Source organism: Fukomys damarensis, unplaced genomic scaffold, assembly GCF_012274545.1.
Source record: "Fukomys damarensis isolate Sample0158 unplaced genomic scaffold, DMR_v1.0_HiC HiC_scaffold_34, whole genome shotgun sequence".
NCBI classification, from domain to species: Eukaryota; Metazoa; Chordata; class Mammalia; order Rodentia; family Bathyergidae; genus Fukomys; species Fukomys damarensis.
This window is the reverse complement of record NW_022900946.1, coordinates 4342935-4360491: the sequence shown is the minus strand read 5'-3', so window position 1 is coordinate 4360491 and position 17557 is coordinate 4342935. Positions and strand designations below refer to the sequence as shown.

The 17557-nt window shown below is 39.5% G+C and overlaps 1 protein-coding gene across 5 annotated transcripts in view; it reads left to right on the top strand.

The window, feature by feature from the left end:
* Positions 1–17557, top strand: part of Tnrc6a (trinucleotide repeat containing adaptor 6A) — a 183048-nt gene that overhangs the window by 147289 nt on the left and 18202 nt on the right. For 4 of the 5 annotated variants that reach the window (XM_010623472.3, XM_010623471.2, XM_010623474.2 and 1 more), the window contains 6 exons: positions 7897–10482; positions 11892–12068; positions 12923–13098; positions 14281–14313; positions 15859–15939; positions 16251–16302. In XM_010623472.3, the coding sequence (XP_010621774.1) occupies positions 7897–10482; positions 11892–12068; positions 12923–13098; positions 14281–14313; positions 15859–15939; positions 16251–16302 (3105 nt within the window). The remainder of the gene's footprint in view (positions 1–7896; positions 10483–11891; positions 12069–12922; positions 13099–14280; positions 14314–15858; positions 15940–16250; positions 16303–17557) is intronic. The other variant, XM_010623475.3, reaches the window with a different exon arrangement.

Genomic DNA, 17557 nt, shown 5'->3' with positions numbered 1-17557 from the left:
TGCTTTTTTTTTTTTTTTTTTTTTTTTTCTTGTTGTTTTCTTTTTTTTGTTTTTGCTTTTTTTTTTTTTTTTTTTTTTTTTCTTGTTGTTTTCTTTTTTTTGTTTTTGCTTTTTTTTTTTTTTTTTTTTTTTTTCTTGTTGTTTTCTTTTTTTTGTTTTTGCTTTTTTTTTTTTTTTTTTTTTTTTTCTTGTTGTTTTCTTTTTTTTGTTTTTGCTTTTTTTTTTTTTTTTTTTTTTTTTCTTGTTGTTTTCTTTTTTTTGTTTTTGCTTTTTTTTTTTTTTTTTTTTTTTTTCTTGTTGTTTTCTTTTTTTTGTTTTTGCTTTTTTTTTTTTTTTTTTTTTTTTTCTTGTTGTTTTCTTTTTTTTGTTTTTGCTTTTTTTTTTTTTTTTTTTTTTTTTCTTGTTGTTTTCTTTTTTTTGTTTTTGCTTTTTTTTTTTTTTTTTTTTTTTTTCTTGTTGTTTTCTTTTTTTTGTTTTTGCTTTTTTTTTTTTTTTTTTTTTTTTTCTTGTTGTTTTCTTTTTTTTGTTTTTGCTTTTTTTTTTTTTTTTTTTTTTTTTCTTGTTGTTTTCTTTTTTTTGTTTTTGCTTTTTTTTTTTTTTTTTTTTTTTTTCTTGTTGTTTTCTTTTTTTTGTTTTTGCTTTTTTTTTTTTTTTTTTTTTTTTTCTTGTTGTTTTCTTTTTTTTGTTTTTGCTTTTTTTTTTTTTTTTTTTTTTTTTCTTGTTGTTTTCTTTTTTTTGTTTTTGCTTTTTTTTTTTTTTTTTTTTTTTTTCTTGTTGTTTTCTTTTTTTTGTTTTTGCTTTTTTTTTTTTTTTTTTTTTTTTTCTTGTTGTTTTCTTTTTTTTGTTTTTGCTTTTTTTTTTTTTTTTTTTTTTTTTCTTGTTGTTTTCTTTTTTTTGTTTTTGCTTTTTTTTTTTTTTTTTTTTTTTTTCTTGTTGTTTTCTTTTTTTTGTTTTTGCTTTTTTTTTTTTTTTTTTTTTTTTTCTTGTTGTTTTCTTTTTTTTGTTTTTGCTTTTTTTTTTTTTTTTTTTTTTTTTTTTTGATACTGGGGATCAAACTCGGGTACTTGATTTTGCGAGGCAGGTGGCAGAATCACTGAGCTAAATCCCCGGCCCTTACTCTAGTCTTTTGAAAATAAATTGGTGAAGCTGGGTGTGGTGGGTCATGCCTATAAATCCAGCACTTGGGAGGCTAAGGCAGGAGGGTCACTGTGAGTTCGAAACCAGCCTGGGCTACATAGTGAGTTCCAGGTCAGTTTCAACTACATAGTGTTTGCGAGGCAGGTGGCAGAATCACTGAGCTAAATCCCCGGCCCTTACTCTAGTCTTTTGAAAATAAATTGGTGAAGCTGGGTGTGGTGGGTCATGCCTATAAATCCAGCACTTGGGAGGCTAAGGCAGGAGGGTCACTGTGAGTTCGAAACCAGCCTGGGCTACATAGTGAGTTCCAGGTCAGTTTCAACTACATAGTGAGACCCTGTCTCAAAAAACCAAATTAAAAAAAAAAAGTAATTGGTGAATTTTTAAACTAAAACACTTTTTGTATATTCTACGAGCAATGGTAATAGAAACTTTGACTATAAAATAGTCCATCTGGATTCTTCTTAGGGAGAAGACTTCTTAGGGAGTCAGGTCTGCCCTGGTGCTTAACAACTTACCAGTAACAATGATGTCGTGACCCTTATGGGGTGCTTACCGTGACCCACATTACTGTATCACCCATTTAACTCTCATTTTACCATTAGGTGTCATCATTTTCATTTTACAGATGGGAAAGTTACTTAGTCAGTGACTGACAGTGTCCTGGACAGTACAAACAACACAAGCAGTAGCTCAGAAACGTGAAAATTATATGTTGACACCTACAGGTAGTTAAGGATTGTGGGAACATATTGTTTTTATTTGTGTATGTATTTAGCTTTCTTGAACACAGATGGTTGACAGATTTGGCATTTAAATTAATGAATGTGATACACAGAAACTCTCGCAATTTCCCTGGTAGAAAGAAGTATTGGCTAAGTCTCCCTGTCCTCCTTTATACCTTTTTCACTATTCAGTGCAGTCAGGGTCAGGATAGTACCTAGATGAGATTAGATATTTTATAAACTGGAAGCACAAACAAAGTGCCTTCAGGGGATAGCAGGTACATGATGAACAGGAGGCGGACTGTGCTTCCTAAATACCTTTATGTCTGCATGTTTATTTGTATTGGGACCCTGTGCGGGTCAAACCAGACAGTGCTGCACTGCATCCTGAGCCTCGGCCCACCACCCTGTGACTGTGCCTCAAACAGGAAGTGTGGAGTGATGGTTTGCAGGCATAAAACTTTCTTTGAAGTTGACTTTGTAGACCCCTCGTAAGGCCTGCTGCTGCCCAATTAACCTTGAACTCGGGGCCATCAGGCTGTATTATAAAGAATTTTAAGGGTTAATATGCTTAACAGATCTACCTCACTTTTTATCACCTGATACTTAAGAGACTTGATACTTAGAAAAAAGTTTAAAAAGACTTCAGTCAATACTTGTATACCTTCCATCCCTTTAGTGATTATTAATATAGTCCCATCTAGCCAGGCGTGGTGACGCGTGCTTGTAATCCCAGCATTCTGAGGCAGAGGCAGGAGGATTGCCATGAGTTCAAGGGTGGCCTGAATTGCCTAGTCAGACCCTGTCTCCAAAAATATTTATATCTTTAATTTCCCATCTTGATTTCACATACACTTTTGCTTTTGTACATATACATGCACACTCACTTCATTTGCAAGACAGTTGCAGACCTCACGGTGCTTTACCTTTAATACTTCCCTTGATAATTTCCTAAGCGTAGTTTCCTGTAGCCCTGATACTATCATCAGAAGAATACTCACAGTTCAACAGTGTCTTAGGAGAGTCTAGGTTCACATCTCTCTTAGTTATCCCAATAATGTTTTTGTTTGTTGTTTGTTCATAGTATGATCCATTTACATAAAATATAAAGCATGCAAAGCAGCATTATATATTATTTAGGGATGAATTCAAATGTAATAAAATGTAAGGATTTATGTGAGTACCACTAGGTGACCCTCTGAGGAAAGAAAAGACATGTACAGCGGAGAAAAAGTACATGAAATTTTTTCTTGCTTCACTAGAAGTATGTTTCTGAAGATGGGGCAGTTGAGCCTTTTTTATAGCCTATCTATGTTTGGAACATTTCTTCTTTGAAGAAGCACAAGGATATTTGAGATATAATGGTGAATAACCTAGAATTGGGAGCATTTTAACCAAAAATGTTAATATTAAAGTTTCCAGAGATGTTTAAAGACTAAAATTCTGTTCATCCACCTGGCCCTTGGATTGGTCTTTCCAGTTTCAGTGCTGTATATGTCGTTGGTGTCTTACAACTTCTGTTTCTAGCTCTCAACTTGCACCTTCCCTGTAACCTATGAAGGACTCCAGTTTACTGTCCTCAAAAAGAAAAATTCCTGGAGCCTCTTACAGAATTTGTCTCCTGCCCTTCTTTCAGAGTTCTTGAAGGTGTAGTCTGTGCTTGCAGTCTCATAATTTGTCCTCTAATCCAATACCTGTTCACAAAGATGTTCCAAAAAGTGTAGACTTTTTTTTAAAACAAAATTTAATTGTAGTAAAAGTCAGTCTTCTCTATGTTAATAGATATCTTTCCGCCGGCATTGCTTCTTCCCTTAAAGCGTTTTCATTTCTTGCCTCTGTGTGTTATACACAGGTATCTGTTGTTTTCCTCGTACCCACTGGACCAGCTGTCAAAGTTTACTAGTCCTCTTGACATTGTTTCATTATCCTCCCCACCTCAGTCTTCATTTTCTTGTCTTCTGGATGTCTTTTCAAGCTCAACGTGTCCCATATCCTGGCGTATTATCTTACCTCCATACCACTGCCTCCTTTGGGATTCCCTTGCTGAAGTAAGCAGTCTAGAATCCTCAAAATCATGCTTAATGCTTCCCTCCTTCCTAGCTCATGATCCACTGGTTTACCATGCTATGCTGATTTTTTAAACTCCAAAATAGCTGTGTTTTTCTCTGTCCCGAGTGCTGCATAGCCACATTTGAGATGCTCGCCATCTGGTCTGGACAGTACCCCCAAAGAAAGTCTTTTCCAGCTTTTTCACTTCTACTCTCACCCTGTTTCTTAAACTGGAAGCCAGTTGTGATCCAGGCACTATATTTGGTTTTTAAGTCCAGTATTAGTAGATTTCCATACCCATGGACTTAAATTTTGTCTGTGGTTTCTTCCAAGCCGAAGTGGTAGTGTTGAGTGTTTGGCACAGACCATCTGATCCACAAAAATATTTATCATCTGGACCCTTACAGAAAATTTGCTGACGCTGGACCAAAAACTTGGATAATTTAAAAAGACATCTTGAACTTTCTGAAGAGCTATTTGAAATTGTGCGTCTAAGATTCTCTTGTATTCTTAGAGGAACATCTCATATTCCTTGGAAACACTGAAAAACCTAAGTAATATTTACTTTTGAAGCTCTTCTAGTGAGATTTAAAATCTTTAAGTCAGAAAGCACATATTTTTATTGCTTGTTGTATACTATGTATTTTGTAAGAAATATATATTTGAATTTCCATCGTTCTAAATTCTTCCTGAATGTCCTGTTTTCAGTCATTTGAATTGTTACCAGTCTTTGCTCTACTACCGCATAATTTCTTTGACTAGATGTCCTGCAGTGCAGTGTTACATTCTGTTGAGGTGTGGTACTGAAGCATGAGAATGGGATGCTGATGACATTTTTGGATTTCAGGTATTTCTAATAATGTATAGCCTTCCAAATCTTTGTCTGCCTGGAGCATTATAGCCTATAAATGTTCATATTTTGTATTACGCTCAATAAAACTCAGCTGTCGTCTTCTAGCAGCACAGGAATTTGTGATCAGTCTTTTCTGGGAAAGAATTAGGGATAGTCTTGTACCTAGTGATGTTCCTGTATATGTTTATCCTCCAGGTAATTTAGAACAATGGCTTTAGCTTCCTTTCAGAAAGGAGAAATAACATTGGACTTTTTTCAACTCTGAAATCACCTCTGAGTATGTGAAACATTTTAGTTGTGACTCCTAAGGAGTCATGTTCTTTTCCCTCTTTCAGCTAGAATAATGTGTGCTCCCCCGATACCACCATTTAATTTTTCTTAAACTATAGCCTATTTCATAATCCAAAATACCTATGACTTATCCTTGGTAACCCAGTTTTTAAAAAATATTCTCTAGGTGTAGTTGAAAGTTTCAAGTAGATTCTAGATTTAAAATGGAGTTTTAGCTAATTTATTACTGGTGAGAGTACTCCTTGTTTTCCTGAAAGATGTAGGAACATGTGGTAAAAGACAGGCCTTGGTCACCTCACCATTTCTAAAGCAGTACGTGACCAGAGCCTGGGAGCAATTTTTAAAAACTAACATTAAAGATGACATTTCATTTGAAAAATGTTCCAGTGTTTGGTTTTTTTTGTTTTGCTTTCTTTGGACATTAAAAAGTATCATTAGAGTAAAAAAAAAAAGTCAGATCTGTTACTTCTGGTTGCTTTTATGTACAAAAGTTTATGCAGTTATATCTTTATGATTTTATCTTTTGCTTTTATTCCTTTACTATTATTTTTTATACACTGACTTAATACTATTCAGGCACTGAATATTCCTCCCCTCCCACTGACTTAAAATAATTAACCTCTGATGTATTACCTTGACGTGAGTGGGGCTGTTTGCAGTGCTCAGGTGTTGTCCCAGTGCAGTGCCGCTGAAGTGCTGTGTGTCATGGATTCCTTTCCTCAAGCTCTGCTGGCAATTTTCTTTCTTTCTTTCTTTTTTTTTTTTGAGAATTATTCTCTCATTTGTTTTACATGAATTTTAGTCACTTTTAATCATATAGGCTCTGGTCACCAAATTCTTACTGTGGAATTAAACTTAGACCATTTTTATGTCTTCTTATCCAGGAACAAGTTTCTAATTTAAGCAGGTTATACTCTCTGACCTCTAATACGATGTGGTCATGTAGGATTTTGAGGCTGGTTGGTGGTTTGTTGGTTGTAGTACTGGCAATCAAATTCAGGGTTGTGAACATGCTAGGCAATCATTGTACTGCTGAGCAACAGTCTCAGTCTGACTTTTAAGTATTTTAGTTAGACTCCAGTTAATTTTATGGCTCATAATGACTGGGATCTTTTTTTCTGTCATATGCTTTCATTGGTTATTCTCAGTGTGTAGGAAACTATTGCTTACATGTTAATGCGTTTTGTCTCCTTTCCATTATCTTTTTTTTTTGAGACTGAGTCTTGCTATGTACTTCAGGCTGGCTTCAAACTCAGAGGGGGCTGGGGCTGTAGCTCCGCACCAGAGTGTTAGCCTGGCACATGTGAGGTCCTGGGTTCAATTCTCCAGCAACGCAAATTTGTGGTGATCCTCCTGGCCCAACCTCCCAAATGTTGGTATTTCAAGCATGTCCCAGTGATCCGAGTCACCTGTATAGCTTTAAAATTTGTGAACGATGTATATATTTTTGATCTTTCTCTAGTCCTTTTTCCTACTACTCTTTTTAGCTCATCTTTTACTTAGTTTTTCTTTAAAAGAAAATGATGCAAGCTGAATCTGATTTTCCATATTAGAAAATCACCCTGATAGTGATGTATGTTTATTTTGTAAGCCTTTAATGACCTCTGGAGGTTCGTTCATTCATTAGGTCTGGGATATGACTTGAGCGTGTGTTTAAAAGCACTATGTGTACTCAGATTCTTAATTTAGTAGAGGACTATGATATTTGCAATATGCGCAAAACAATCTGAATGTAGTTATCTTAAAGGGTTAATATCTGTGGGATTTCCACTTACCAGATCATTATAATGAGAATAAAGAAACTGGGAAACTACCTGAAGCACTGGAACTGCCCTCCCTGTGGCCAGATAGCTAGATAATACGTATTTTATAGCAGAAATTCTAACATTACATCATTATGTGATTGGTTGTTTATGGTCTTTAATATTTGCTGCTGACTTTTATCATAATACTTTGGTGATCTTTCAACATATCATTTTTTTCTGTTGTCTCTTTTTTTTTTTTTTTTATGGTACCAGGGATCGAACTCAGGCCCTTGCGCTTGCAAGGCAGGTGGCAGAACCACTGAGCCAAATCCCTGGCTTCTGTTGTCTCTTAAGAAATATAGCTATGAAGGTTAATTAAGAAATTTTGGTTGCTGGGGATTTAGCTTAGTGGTTCTGCTGCCTGCTTCACAAGTGCAAGGTCCCAAGTTCGGGGGGAAAAAAAAAAAAATTTTTGTGAGAGCCAAGCCAAAAGTACTCCTGCTCTTATGCAGTCTGTCAGCTGAGTATGGATGCTGCTGAAATGGAAATACAATAGAGGACACTTTGGAATTCTTACAAACTTGTTATGAAATAAGAAACAGTTGTGTAGGTAGGCTGTTCCAGAAAACAGGAAGGGGGAGATCCCTCTGTGTTCCTAATACATTTCATCAGGTTTGGGCTATTTTCCCTTCCTTCTCTCCCATGTGAGTCCCTTCTTTCCTCAGCCAGGCCTTTTGAGCCTGGGTGCCCCATAACCCTAACATGTCACTATCCCCGGTTCTTCTGGAAGCCACCGTTCTTCTACTTGCTGATTTGTTAACAATTTCCTCCTCCAACACATGTGTATTGAGGGACTAATAATGTTCTAGCACTGCTGGGGTTTTAGGATTTGGCAGAACTGTCTGCCTCTGTGAAATACTAGAAATGGAAAGTTGTTGGCAGTGAAATAATCAATGCCCTTGTAACTATACTGCCAAGTGTTCTATCTTATTAGGGATACATATGTATTTATATTTATTCATTTTTTTTTATTCTTTATTTAGTGTAATTTTGAAAATGACTAAAACTAAATAGTTGTACTGCTTCTTTATTCTAGATATAAACCAGAATACTTCAGGATCCCATTATGAAAATTCCCAGCGGGGACCTTTGTCTTCTACAAGTGACTCTAGCACAAACTGTAAGAATACTGTTGTAAACGACTTGTTGGAAAAAGAAGCATGGCCCTCAGCCCCTGGCAGTGATCCTGAGTTGGCTTCAGAATGTATGGATGCTGATTCTGCCTCCAGTTCTGAATCAGAGAGAAACATCACTATCATGGCTTCAGGGAGCACAGGGGGTGAGAAAGATAGCCTTCGGAGTAGCACTGGACTTGGTTCCCAAAACAAGTTTGTGGTTGGTAGCAGCAGCAATAATGTGGGCCATGGAAGTAGTTCTGGGCCGTGGGGTTTTTCCCATGGAGCCATAATAAGCACATGTCAGGTCTCTGTGGATGCTCCTGAAAGCAAATCAGACAGTAGCAACAATAGAATGAATGCTTGGGGCACTGTAAGTTCTTCATCAAATGGAGGGTTAAATCCAAGCACTTTGAATTCAGCTAGCAACCATGGTGCCTGGCCAGTATTAGAGAACAATGGACTTGCCCTAAAAGGGCCTGTAGGGAGTGGCAGTTCTGGCATCAATATTCAGTGCAGTACCATAGGCCAGATGCCTAACAATCAGAGTATTAACTCTAAAATGAGTAGTTCTTCTACCCATGGTACCTGGGGAAGCCTTCAGGAAACTTGTGAATCTGAAGTAAGTGGTACACAGAAGGTTTCATTCAGTGGTCAACCTCAAAATATTACCACTGAAATGTCTGGACCAAATAACACTACTAACTTTATGACCTCTAGTTTACCAAACTCCGGTTCAGTACAGAATAGTGAACTGCCTGGTAGTAATACAGGGGCCTGGCGTGTGAGCACAATGAATCATCCTCAGATACAGGCTCCATCAGTTATGAATGGCACTTCCCTCTCTCACCTTAGCAATGGAGAGTCAAAAAGTGGAGGCTCTTACGGTACTACGTGGGGTGCCTATGGTTCTAGTTACTCTGGAGACAAAAGTTCAGGCCCCAGTGGCCAAGCTAATGGTGACACTGTGAATGCAACTCTAATGCAGCCTGGCATGAATGGGCCTATGGGCACTAACTTTCAAGGTAACACAAATAAAGGAGGAGGTGTATGGGAGTCTGGGGCAGCAAATTCCCAGAGTTCATCATGGGGAAGTGGAAATGGTGCAAATTCCGGAGGAAGTCGGAGAGGATGGGGAACCCATGCACAAAACACTGGCACTAATATACCCAGCGTCGAGTGGAACAAACTGCCTAGCAATCAGCATTCCAATGATAGTGCAAATGGCAATGATAAGAAGTTTACAAATGGATGGAAATCTACTGAGGAAGAGGATCAGGGTTCTGCCACATCTCAGACAAATGAGCAAAGCAGTGTATGGGCCAAAACAGGAGGTGCCGTGGAGAGTGATGGTAGTTCGGAAAGCACTGGACGCCTGGAGGAAAAAGGAACTGGGGAAAGTCAGAGTAGAGATAGAAGAAAAATTGATCAGCACACATTACTCCAAAGCATTGTGAACAGAACTGACTTAGATCCGCGTGTCTTGTCCAACTCTGGTTGGGGACAGACTCCTATTAAGCAGAATACTGCCTGGGATACTGAAACATCACCTAGAGGGGAAAGAAAGACTGACAATGGGACAGAGGCCTGGGGAAGCTCTGCAACACAGACTTTTAACTCAGGGGCATGTGTAGATAAGACTAGCCCTAATAATAATGATACCTCATCTGTATCAGGGTGGGGCGATCCCAAACCTGCTCTGAGGTGGGGAGATTCCAAAGGCTCAAACTGCCAGGGTGGGTGGGAAGATGATTCTGCTGCTACAGGAATGATCAAGAGCAATCAGTGGGGGAACTGCAAAGAAGAGAAGTCCGCATGGAATGATTCGCAAAAGAACAAACAGGGATGGGGTGACGGACAAAAATCAAACCAAGGTTGGTCCGTTTCTGCCAGTGACAACTGGGGGGAAACGTCAAGGAGTAACCATTGGGGTGAAACTAACAAGAAATCCAGCTCAGGAGGTAGTGACAGTGACAGGTCTGTTTCTGGGTGGAACGAACTTGGTAAAACTAGTTCATTTACTTGGGGAAATAACATAAATCCAAATAATTCATCAGGATGGGATGAATCTTCTAAACCTAATCCCTCCCAAGGATGGGGGGAGCCTCCAAAGTCTAATCAGTCTCTAGGTTGGGGAGATTCGTCAAAGCCAGTCAGCTCTCCAGACTGGAACAAGCAACAAGATATTGTTGGATCTTGGGGAATCCCACCAGTTACAGGCAAACCTCCTGGTACAGGCTGGTTGGGGGGACCTATACCAGCCCCAACAAAAGAAGAAGAACCCACAGGCTGGGAGGAACCATCCCCAGAATCTATACGACGCAAAATGGAGATTGATGATGGAACTTCTGCTTGGGGAGATCCAAGCAAATACAACTACAAAAATGTGAACATGTGGAATAAAAATGTCCCAAATGGCAGCAGCCGTTCTGACCAGCAAGCACAGGTACATCAGCTGCTGCCATCTGCAAGTGCCATCTCAAACAAAGAGGCAAGCAGTGGCTCTGGTAAGCTTTCATTCTATGGAGTCTCGTGGTCTTGCCGAATATTTGCAGGTTTCTGAAAACAAGTTTTGTATCAGCTTACTGTTACGTGTTTAACAGACTGCTTCGGTGTGTACACAGGGCCTTTGTGTCCTAATCTATAAGAGTTCGAGGGAAATTATAGGGACACATTCACCCAGCTAACATAGCTTCACCTTCGGCTGTATCGTCTGAATCTTGTGTACTCCATTCTCTGTCAGGAGTGTAGTGGAAGGTGGAATTGGAAAACTAGGGTCAAGTGGGAATGGTGTGTGCTTCTCTCAGTTGTGAGTTAGGCCTTACCTTTTTGGTTTACTGGACTAAAATACCTCAGAAATCAAGTATCTAAGAACACAGTCTTCCAAACATTGAGTGCTATATTTGTCCTTTGAAGGGAGGCCCTGTCTCCTGAGTGCTGTGGATCAAGCCCGGGGCCTTGTGCCTGACAGGCATGTGCTCTGTCTGTGAGCCGCGCCTCCCAGCTGGGACTTTCTAAGTAGGCCTAAAGTCCTAGTCTACTAAACAGTGTGTATGCATGAAGATTTGACAGTACCCTTCTAGGGTATTCCCATTTCCCTTTCTTACAAAAATCTGATTCCTATCTCTGCAAATTATTTTGGTGGAATTTTCTTGGAGGATAATTGACGTTATTTTTGTTAATAGAGGATTTATTGAACAAGTACTCTAGTTGGACGTAGAAAGGATTTCATGAACTGACCTTTCAGCACCTAATTTTTTTTAGCCCAAGTCTAATGTATTGTATTAATTTAGGTTTAATTCTTAGAAGTAACAGTTATGTATCTAAAAGGAAGCCCTTTGTTTTGGGTTTTTTTAAACAAAATGTCTGTGGTTTCTGTTTACTTGGCTTTTGACAACTTGAACCTAATAATACAGGTTTTTGAGTAGATATTGTCCGGTATATATAGAAGCAGGATGCTTACCCATTGTTAGTCATCAGCTATTGTAGGAAGATTACGATTTCAGGAAAAGTTATAATTAATAGTGTAGATTTTTATACTATTAACCCAGCTTCATCACCTGCTTCATTCAGTTCATTAGAAATGATTCAGAATGACTTGACTCTACTCGTCCTCAAGAGGGATGATCTATCATAACTGAAGTTACTCAAAAGAATTTGCTCTAGGCCCAGAGAGCAGTTGTGAAAGATGTTTTACCAAAAAGCACACCATACAGTTAAATTACATTAATAGGAAATCTGTCTTTATATAAAACAGGTTCTGTCTTTTTTTTTCCCCCTCAGTCATAGCATCAGTATTGAATACGTGAAATGGAGTTTTTCGTCTTGGGTTTCCTAAGTATTTCTTATTGTCCCTTATTCTCCTGTGCCTGCTTACCAGCTGTGCTGATGACTTCTTTTCCCATACTCTCTAAAGGCTGGGGTGAGCCCTGGGGGGAGCCTTCTGCTCCAGCCACAACTGTGGATAATGGTACTTCAGCATGGGGTAAGCCCATAGACAGTGGCCCCAGCTGGGGGGAACCCATTGCTGCGGCATCCAGCACATCCACGTGGGGCTCCAGCTCTGTCGGTCCACAGGTGTTAAGCAAATCTGGTAAGTTAACCGTAATCCCTGGTAGCTGTTCTGAAATGGTGGTGATGACCTGGTGACCACAGCTAAAGAATTGGATAATGTGTCTGTGTTATTTATAGTATGGCATATTAGATGATGTTCAGTACTTGGCTCTTTGTGTTTTTAGCATGGTTTGCCCTTTTATCTTTCTGAATTTTCTTCTTCACTTGTCTCCCTTAGAACTGTAGCTGTTAGTGATCTGCAAATCCTTTGCCATATCTGAATTACATTTTACCAGGTGGGACCATTTAGAAATGGTCCACCAGTTTTCACGCTGTCTGATCCTAGAGACTGAATAGCATAATGTGGGACGTGTGGTGTGTCCAAACTGACAGTGTTCCCCAGGAAATGAGCAGGCTCAGAAGGGACCCCGAGGCACAGATCAGCATTCTCATTGGTCCTCGGTATTGGGTACAGGATTCTTGTAGGAATCCCAGTGACCACCTGTATGGATAAACGCTTCTGCTTTTGACTTTGAATGCTCTTTGGCCACTCCTTTTTAAAATATGTATTAAAGTTGATGCCTTTTCATTTCATCATCTCTATCCTCTGTTACCGTGCAGATTGTTAAGTAGGTACAAACATGAATGCCACCATTGTCCAGATTCAGAAATGCTCTGATTTGTAAAAGCATGGGAGATTTATTGAATTTTTAAATAAAAATGAATTCTTTTTAATGGAACTTTTATAAAGCTTGTGTTCACATAATATATGTGATTTGGGAAGAGAATAAGTGTTGTTTAGTTCTCGCTCCACTCTTTAAATGTATGCTTATCTTCAAGAAAGAATTGCTTTATTAAAGTTGGTTTCTCTTTATATCACAAATCCATAATCAGGGCCAAAATCTATGCAAGATGGCTGGTGTGGTGAGGATATGCCATTGCCTGGAAATCGCCCTGCTGGCTGGGAAGAGGAAGAGGATGTAGAGATTGGAATGTGGAATAGTAACTCATCTCAAGAGCTTAACTCATCTTTAAATTGGCCACCATATACCAAGAAAATGTCATCGAAGGTAAACATTTCAAGGGCAAAGCTCTTGAAACTTTAAATTCCAGAGGTAGTTTACCCACAGAAAACTAATCTTCTGTCTGCCTGTTTATGGCAGTCAGTACAGTCCAGGCAGTCCCCAACTTAGGTATAGCCTCTTCTATGGGCAGCCACCTAGAAAAACGTAAGACCAGAGGAACTTCCTTTCTCCCCACTGCTACAGCTTGGGATTTCTCTCCTCCTCCCCTCTACCATGCTGCCTGGAGCAACCCCTGATTCTCAGGTGGTGCCTGCAGTGGTGAGGATGAAGAGAAGGGCAAATCTCCACGTTGACTTTCCATTCCGCTGCCAGTTCATCTCCCATCCCACCTCCTCACCTGGAGTCCCCAACTTCCCTCACCTGGACTCACCATTCTCCTTATTCATCCACCATCTTTATCCCTTTCCCATTCCAAAAGGTCCTGGACAGAAATACCCAGGAATGGACAGTTTGATTTTGTTCTTACATATGGACAAATCATATTCCCAAACCTGGCTTTATATCAGAATCATGTATTAAAAGTGTGTTAAAAGTATCTGTTAAAGGTATGGTTTCCTGTACCCAGATCTACGGATGTTTTGGAAACCAGGCCAAATTTCTGTACTGAACAATCTCCCCAAATGTCTCTGATGCAGAGCCAGGTTAAGGAACCACTATTTAAAGCACTTGTTCTATGGAGTGGTATTGGGAACTGGTATCAGATTCTCCTGGGGGATGTCTACAAAATATGTGCCCTGCCTCCCAAAGTGATTCTAGTATGTCCTCCCAACCTTGTCTAAGAATGATTACGTTTCAAAGGACCTTAGAAGTCAGATATCCAGTGAGCAGCTGGATGAGCTGACTGCCAAGGTTTCCACCCTTTTCATCCTGGGATTCAAAGTCTAGGACCTGCTATTTTCATTTTATAATTTTTCATTTGGCTGAATTTACCTATTTTCTTGCCATAGAGCTTATGAAGTGCTGCTACATGTTTACATAAGTCATTTGATCCTCATAACCTTCAAAGATAGGATGCTTAGAAATATGAGACTGGAAAAGGTGGTGACTTGCCCAAGTTGTATAACTAGTAAGTGGCAGAGCAAGGACTTAAGTTTAGGTCTTCCAGTTCCAAACCCTGTGTTCTTCCCACTGGACCATGCTGTTTTGTGACTTTGTCTTTCCTTACAGGGTCTGAGTGGCAAAAAAAGGAGAAGGGAAAGGGTGTGTAGCCTTTTTACTCTTTCTCCTTTGTTTCTACTAGTAAAATTCTTTAGAAAGCAACTGCAAACATATATTTAGCTTCTGCTGTGTGCCAGGTACTGTGCTTGGTGCTGGGGATTCAAGTACACTTAAGATATGAGCTGCAGCTTCAAGAAGCTCATAGTCTCATGTGGGGCCTTAGGAGAGCGAGAGCTTCATACGTGTGTCAGCTGGAATGTGGAAGATGCCTGGGTGGGATGTGTTACGGGAGATAGGACCCTGAGATGACCAAATGTAGAATTTCTATAAGAAGTGACAAGAAATCATATATTATTTATATCAGAATCAAATCTGGCTCTCTAGTTAGAGTAAGGATAGATTATAGAAGTGTTGTCAATATCATACCGAAGAATTTGAACTTTATGCTATATAAAATACAGAGCCAGTGTAATGGTAGAAGGTAATGTCAGTGGACTTTTTAAAGAGAGCTAGCCCAGTGATAGAATGAACTCAGGACAGGCCTGGGTGTTGGGGATCTCAGGAAGCCTCTTGCATTAATTCAAGCTAGAAAGGAGGGTTTGATTTGGGAACCAAGAATGGATGTAGAGGGAAGAGGACTGATTTGAGAGACATTTCAGAATAGGAGAGACAAAAGATCTTGGCAGCTAGTTAGATGTGGGTCTGGGAGTGAAAGAGGAAAAGGAATTAAAGAGGACTTCAGAAACCTTGGTGAGGGTTAGATGCTTGCTTCAGAGACCTGCATTTAGGGGGGAAATGATGAAGCTATGTTCTGTTTCACAGTCAGAAGGAACAGGCTATAGCAATGGGAAAGGAAAATGAAGCCAATAAACTGACTGAGAATGGCCCTGTGATCTTCACATAAATGAGAGGCCTCAGTCTCTGGTTTCCAGCCTCTCTACCCACCAGCCTGCTGCTCACCCTGGGCCCTTAACTCAGGCCTCGGTGTAGTAGTGTCCATACCCATCCTGCGAGTGCTGAGTGGGAAGAATCCCATCTTCACGTTCTGCTGGGACTATTGTGTTCTTGGCAGCACAAATTAAAAATTTTAAGTATTTTTTCATGTGATAGCACATGGTGTTTTATCACTATATTGAAGATAATTAAATTTTAGGTTAAATTGGCTTCTTTGAACTAACTTGACAACCTAAATTACTATTTTTTACTTTGGTGTGAGAATCCAAAAATCCAAAGTATAATATTAAAGTCTGATGTCATGAAGTCCATTTGTAGGTCGGGAGCTGCATTACTTAGAGATTGTTTTCTCTTTGTGGGTCACTGCAGCCCTTGCTTCTGTCTTTTCCTTCTGACTGCTTGCCTTTAGAGATTTCTCTGTACATTACAGCTATACCAGAGGACTGGAGCAAAGGAAGTTGAAAATCAAATAAGTTGATTTTTTAATTGTTAACAACTCTGATAAGAGTTGGAGGAGAAATTATTGGCTAAAAATGAGAGTTGGGAATTGTCTTAAAGTTGTATTAATCCATCACTATACCCAGATAAATAGAGATGGCCATGGCATCTTCTCTATTCTTTTATTTTACAAAGGGAATGATGAAAGGTGGAAACAAGCAAGAAGAAGCGTGGATAAATCCGTTTGTTAAACAGTTTTCAAATATCAGTTTTTCGGTAAGTGTATTTTCTCAGCAGCCTTTCCCCTTTGGTGATGGTCCATAATTCCAGTTTCATTTTTTTGTTTTCTTCAAAATTACTCTTCATCTTTGAGACCTTAAAGTATGATTAAAGATGGTGTAAAATTGGCCTTCAAGTTTTTATTCTTAGAGTTGTAAACTGTGAAAATTTGATCTCTTGGGATTTTGCATTAAAATGAAAAAAAAACTTCATGTTTCACATGAACTTTACAGATAACAATTGTAAAAATACCCTTTATTTGCATTGATAAATTAAGGTCTACTAAAATGTTGATATTTTTTCTTCAGAGAGATTCACCAGAAGAAAATGTACAGAGCAATAAGATGGACCTTTCTGGAGGTGAGAGAAGAATTAAATCAGTTTGAGTTTATATTTATGACAGGTGAACAAACAAATCTACAATGTGACTTCACTACAAGAGCCCTTGGTCCCAGCCGGGAAGGGGGAGGCTGACTGCGCTCCCAGCTTCTCCCATGTACATTAGAATGCTGCGGGTAAATGTGTTTGTGTCCCTTTGAAGTGCGGGTCACTGTGCTAATCTGAGGTTGTGGTATTAATCTGATTACCTCAGAGTTCTGGCTCAACCTGGTGCATTGTTATCCAGGTTGAGGGCATTTAGTCTTCTTCCCGAGAAAACCTCCTATATAAAGACCCAGGCATGTGACATACAGGAGAAATGGCAAGTAGTTCTATGTAATGATGCAAAAAGTACAAAATTGGTGGTTGGAGGAGGAAGAGAAAGGGGAAAGGCAATGGTACTTCACCTACATGAAGATGCTGGAAAGGTAAGTAGGCCCTGATGCTAAGCCAGGTAGAAATTGGTTGTGGTAGTAGCCTGTGGTTATTTTCAGGCTTCCACTAAGAAAGTAGATGGACTAATTCAGTGTGCATGTGGAATTAGAGTCACCAGAATTTGAAAATTTTAAACACTTTGTTATAGAGGGTGAACATATGATGAAAGATGACTCTTAGCTTCTTTACCTGGACACTTTAGAAGATAATAGTGCTCTTGTGTTAGTCTGACCAACCTCAAGAGAGAGAAGCTGGGTAATTTGCAAAAGGAAAATTGAGTACAAATGTAAAGAATTACTAACTCTGATGAAAAAATGATAAGTAGTGAGGGTTGTTTTTTGGTACCAGGGATCGAACTTGGGTCCTTGTGCTTGTGAGGCAGGTGGCGGAACCACTGAGCTAAATCCCTGGCCCTAGTGAGGGTTTGTAAAGGAACTCTAAAGAATACATGAGTAGCAGCCAGAAGTCATGAAACTTCAACCTCGAGTAAGGGGCCTGAGGAAGAGACAGTCCCATGCCTGCCCTTAAGCACTGCCAGGGCTCACAGAAGTCACTGCAGTGCCGCCCCATGGGGCTGCTGCAGCAGAGCTCCAGAGGGTGCTGGCTGCGGTTCTGGTGAGCTGAGCTTTGTAGGGGCCTGGTGCTGGGAACACTGCTGTGCTGCAGGGAGAGTGTGCTGGACTGGGGAGCCAGAGTTTTCCTCTCGCAGCATCTCTGTTCCACCCTCTGCAACAAAGCCTTGGTGCCAGTAAGCACATGAAAAACATGTCAGGGTCTCGGGGACACCCCCCCCCCCCCCCCC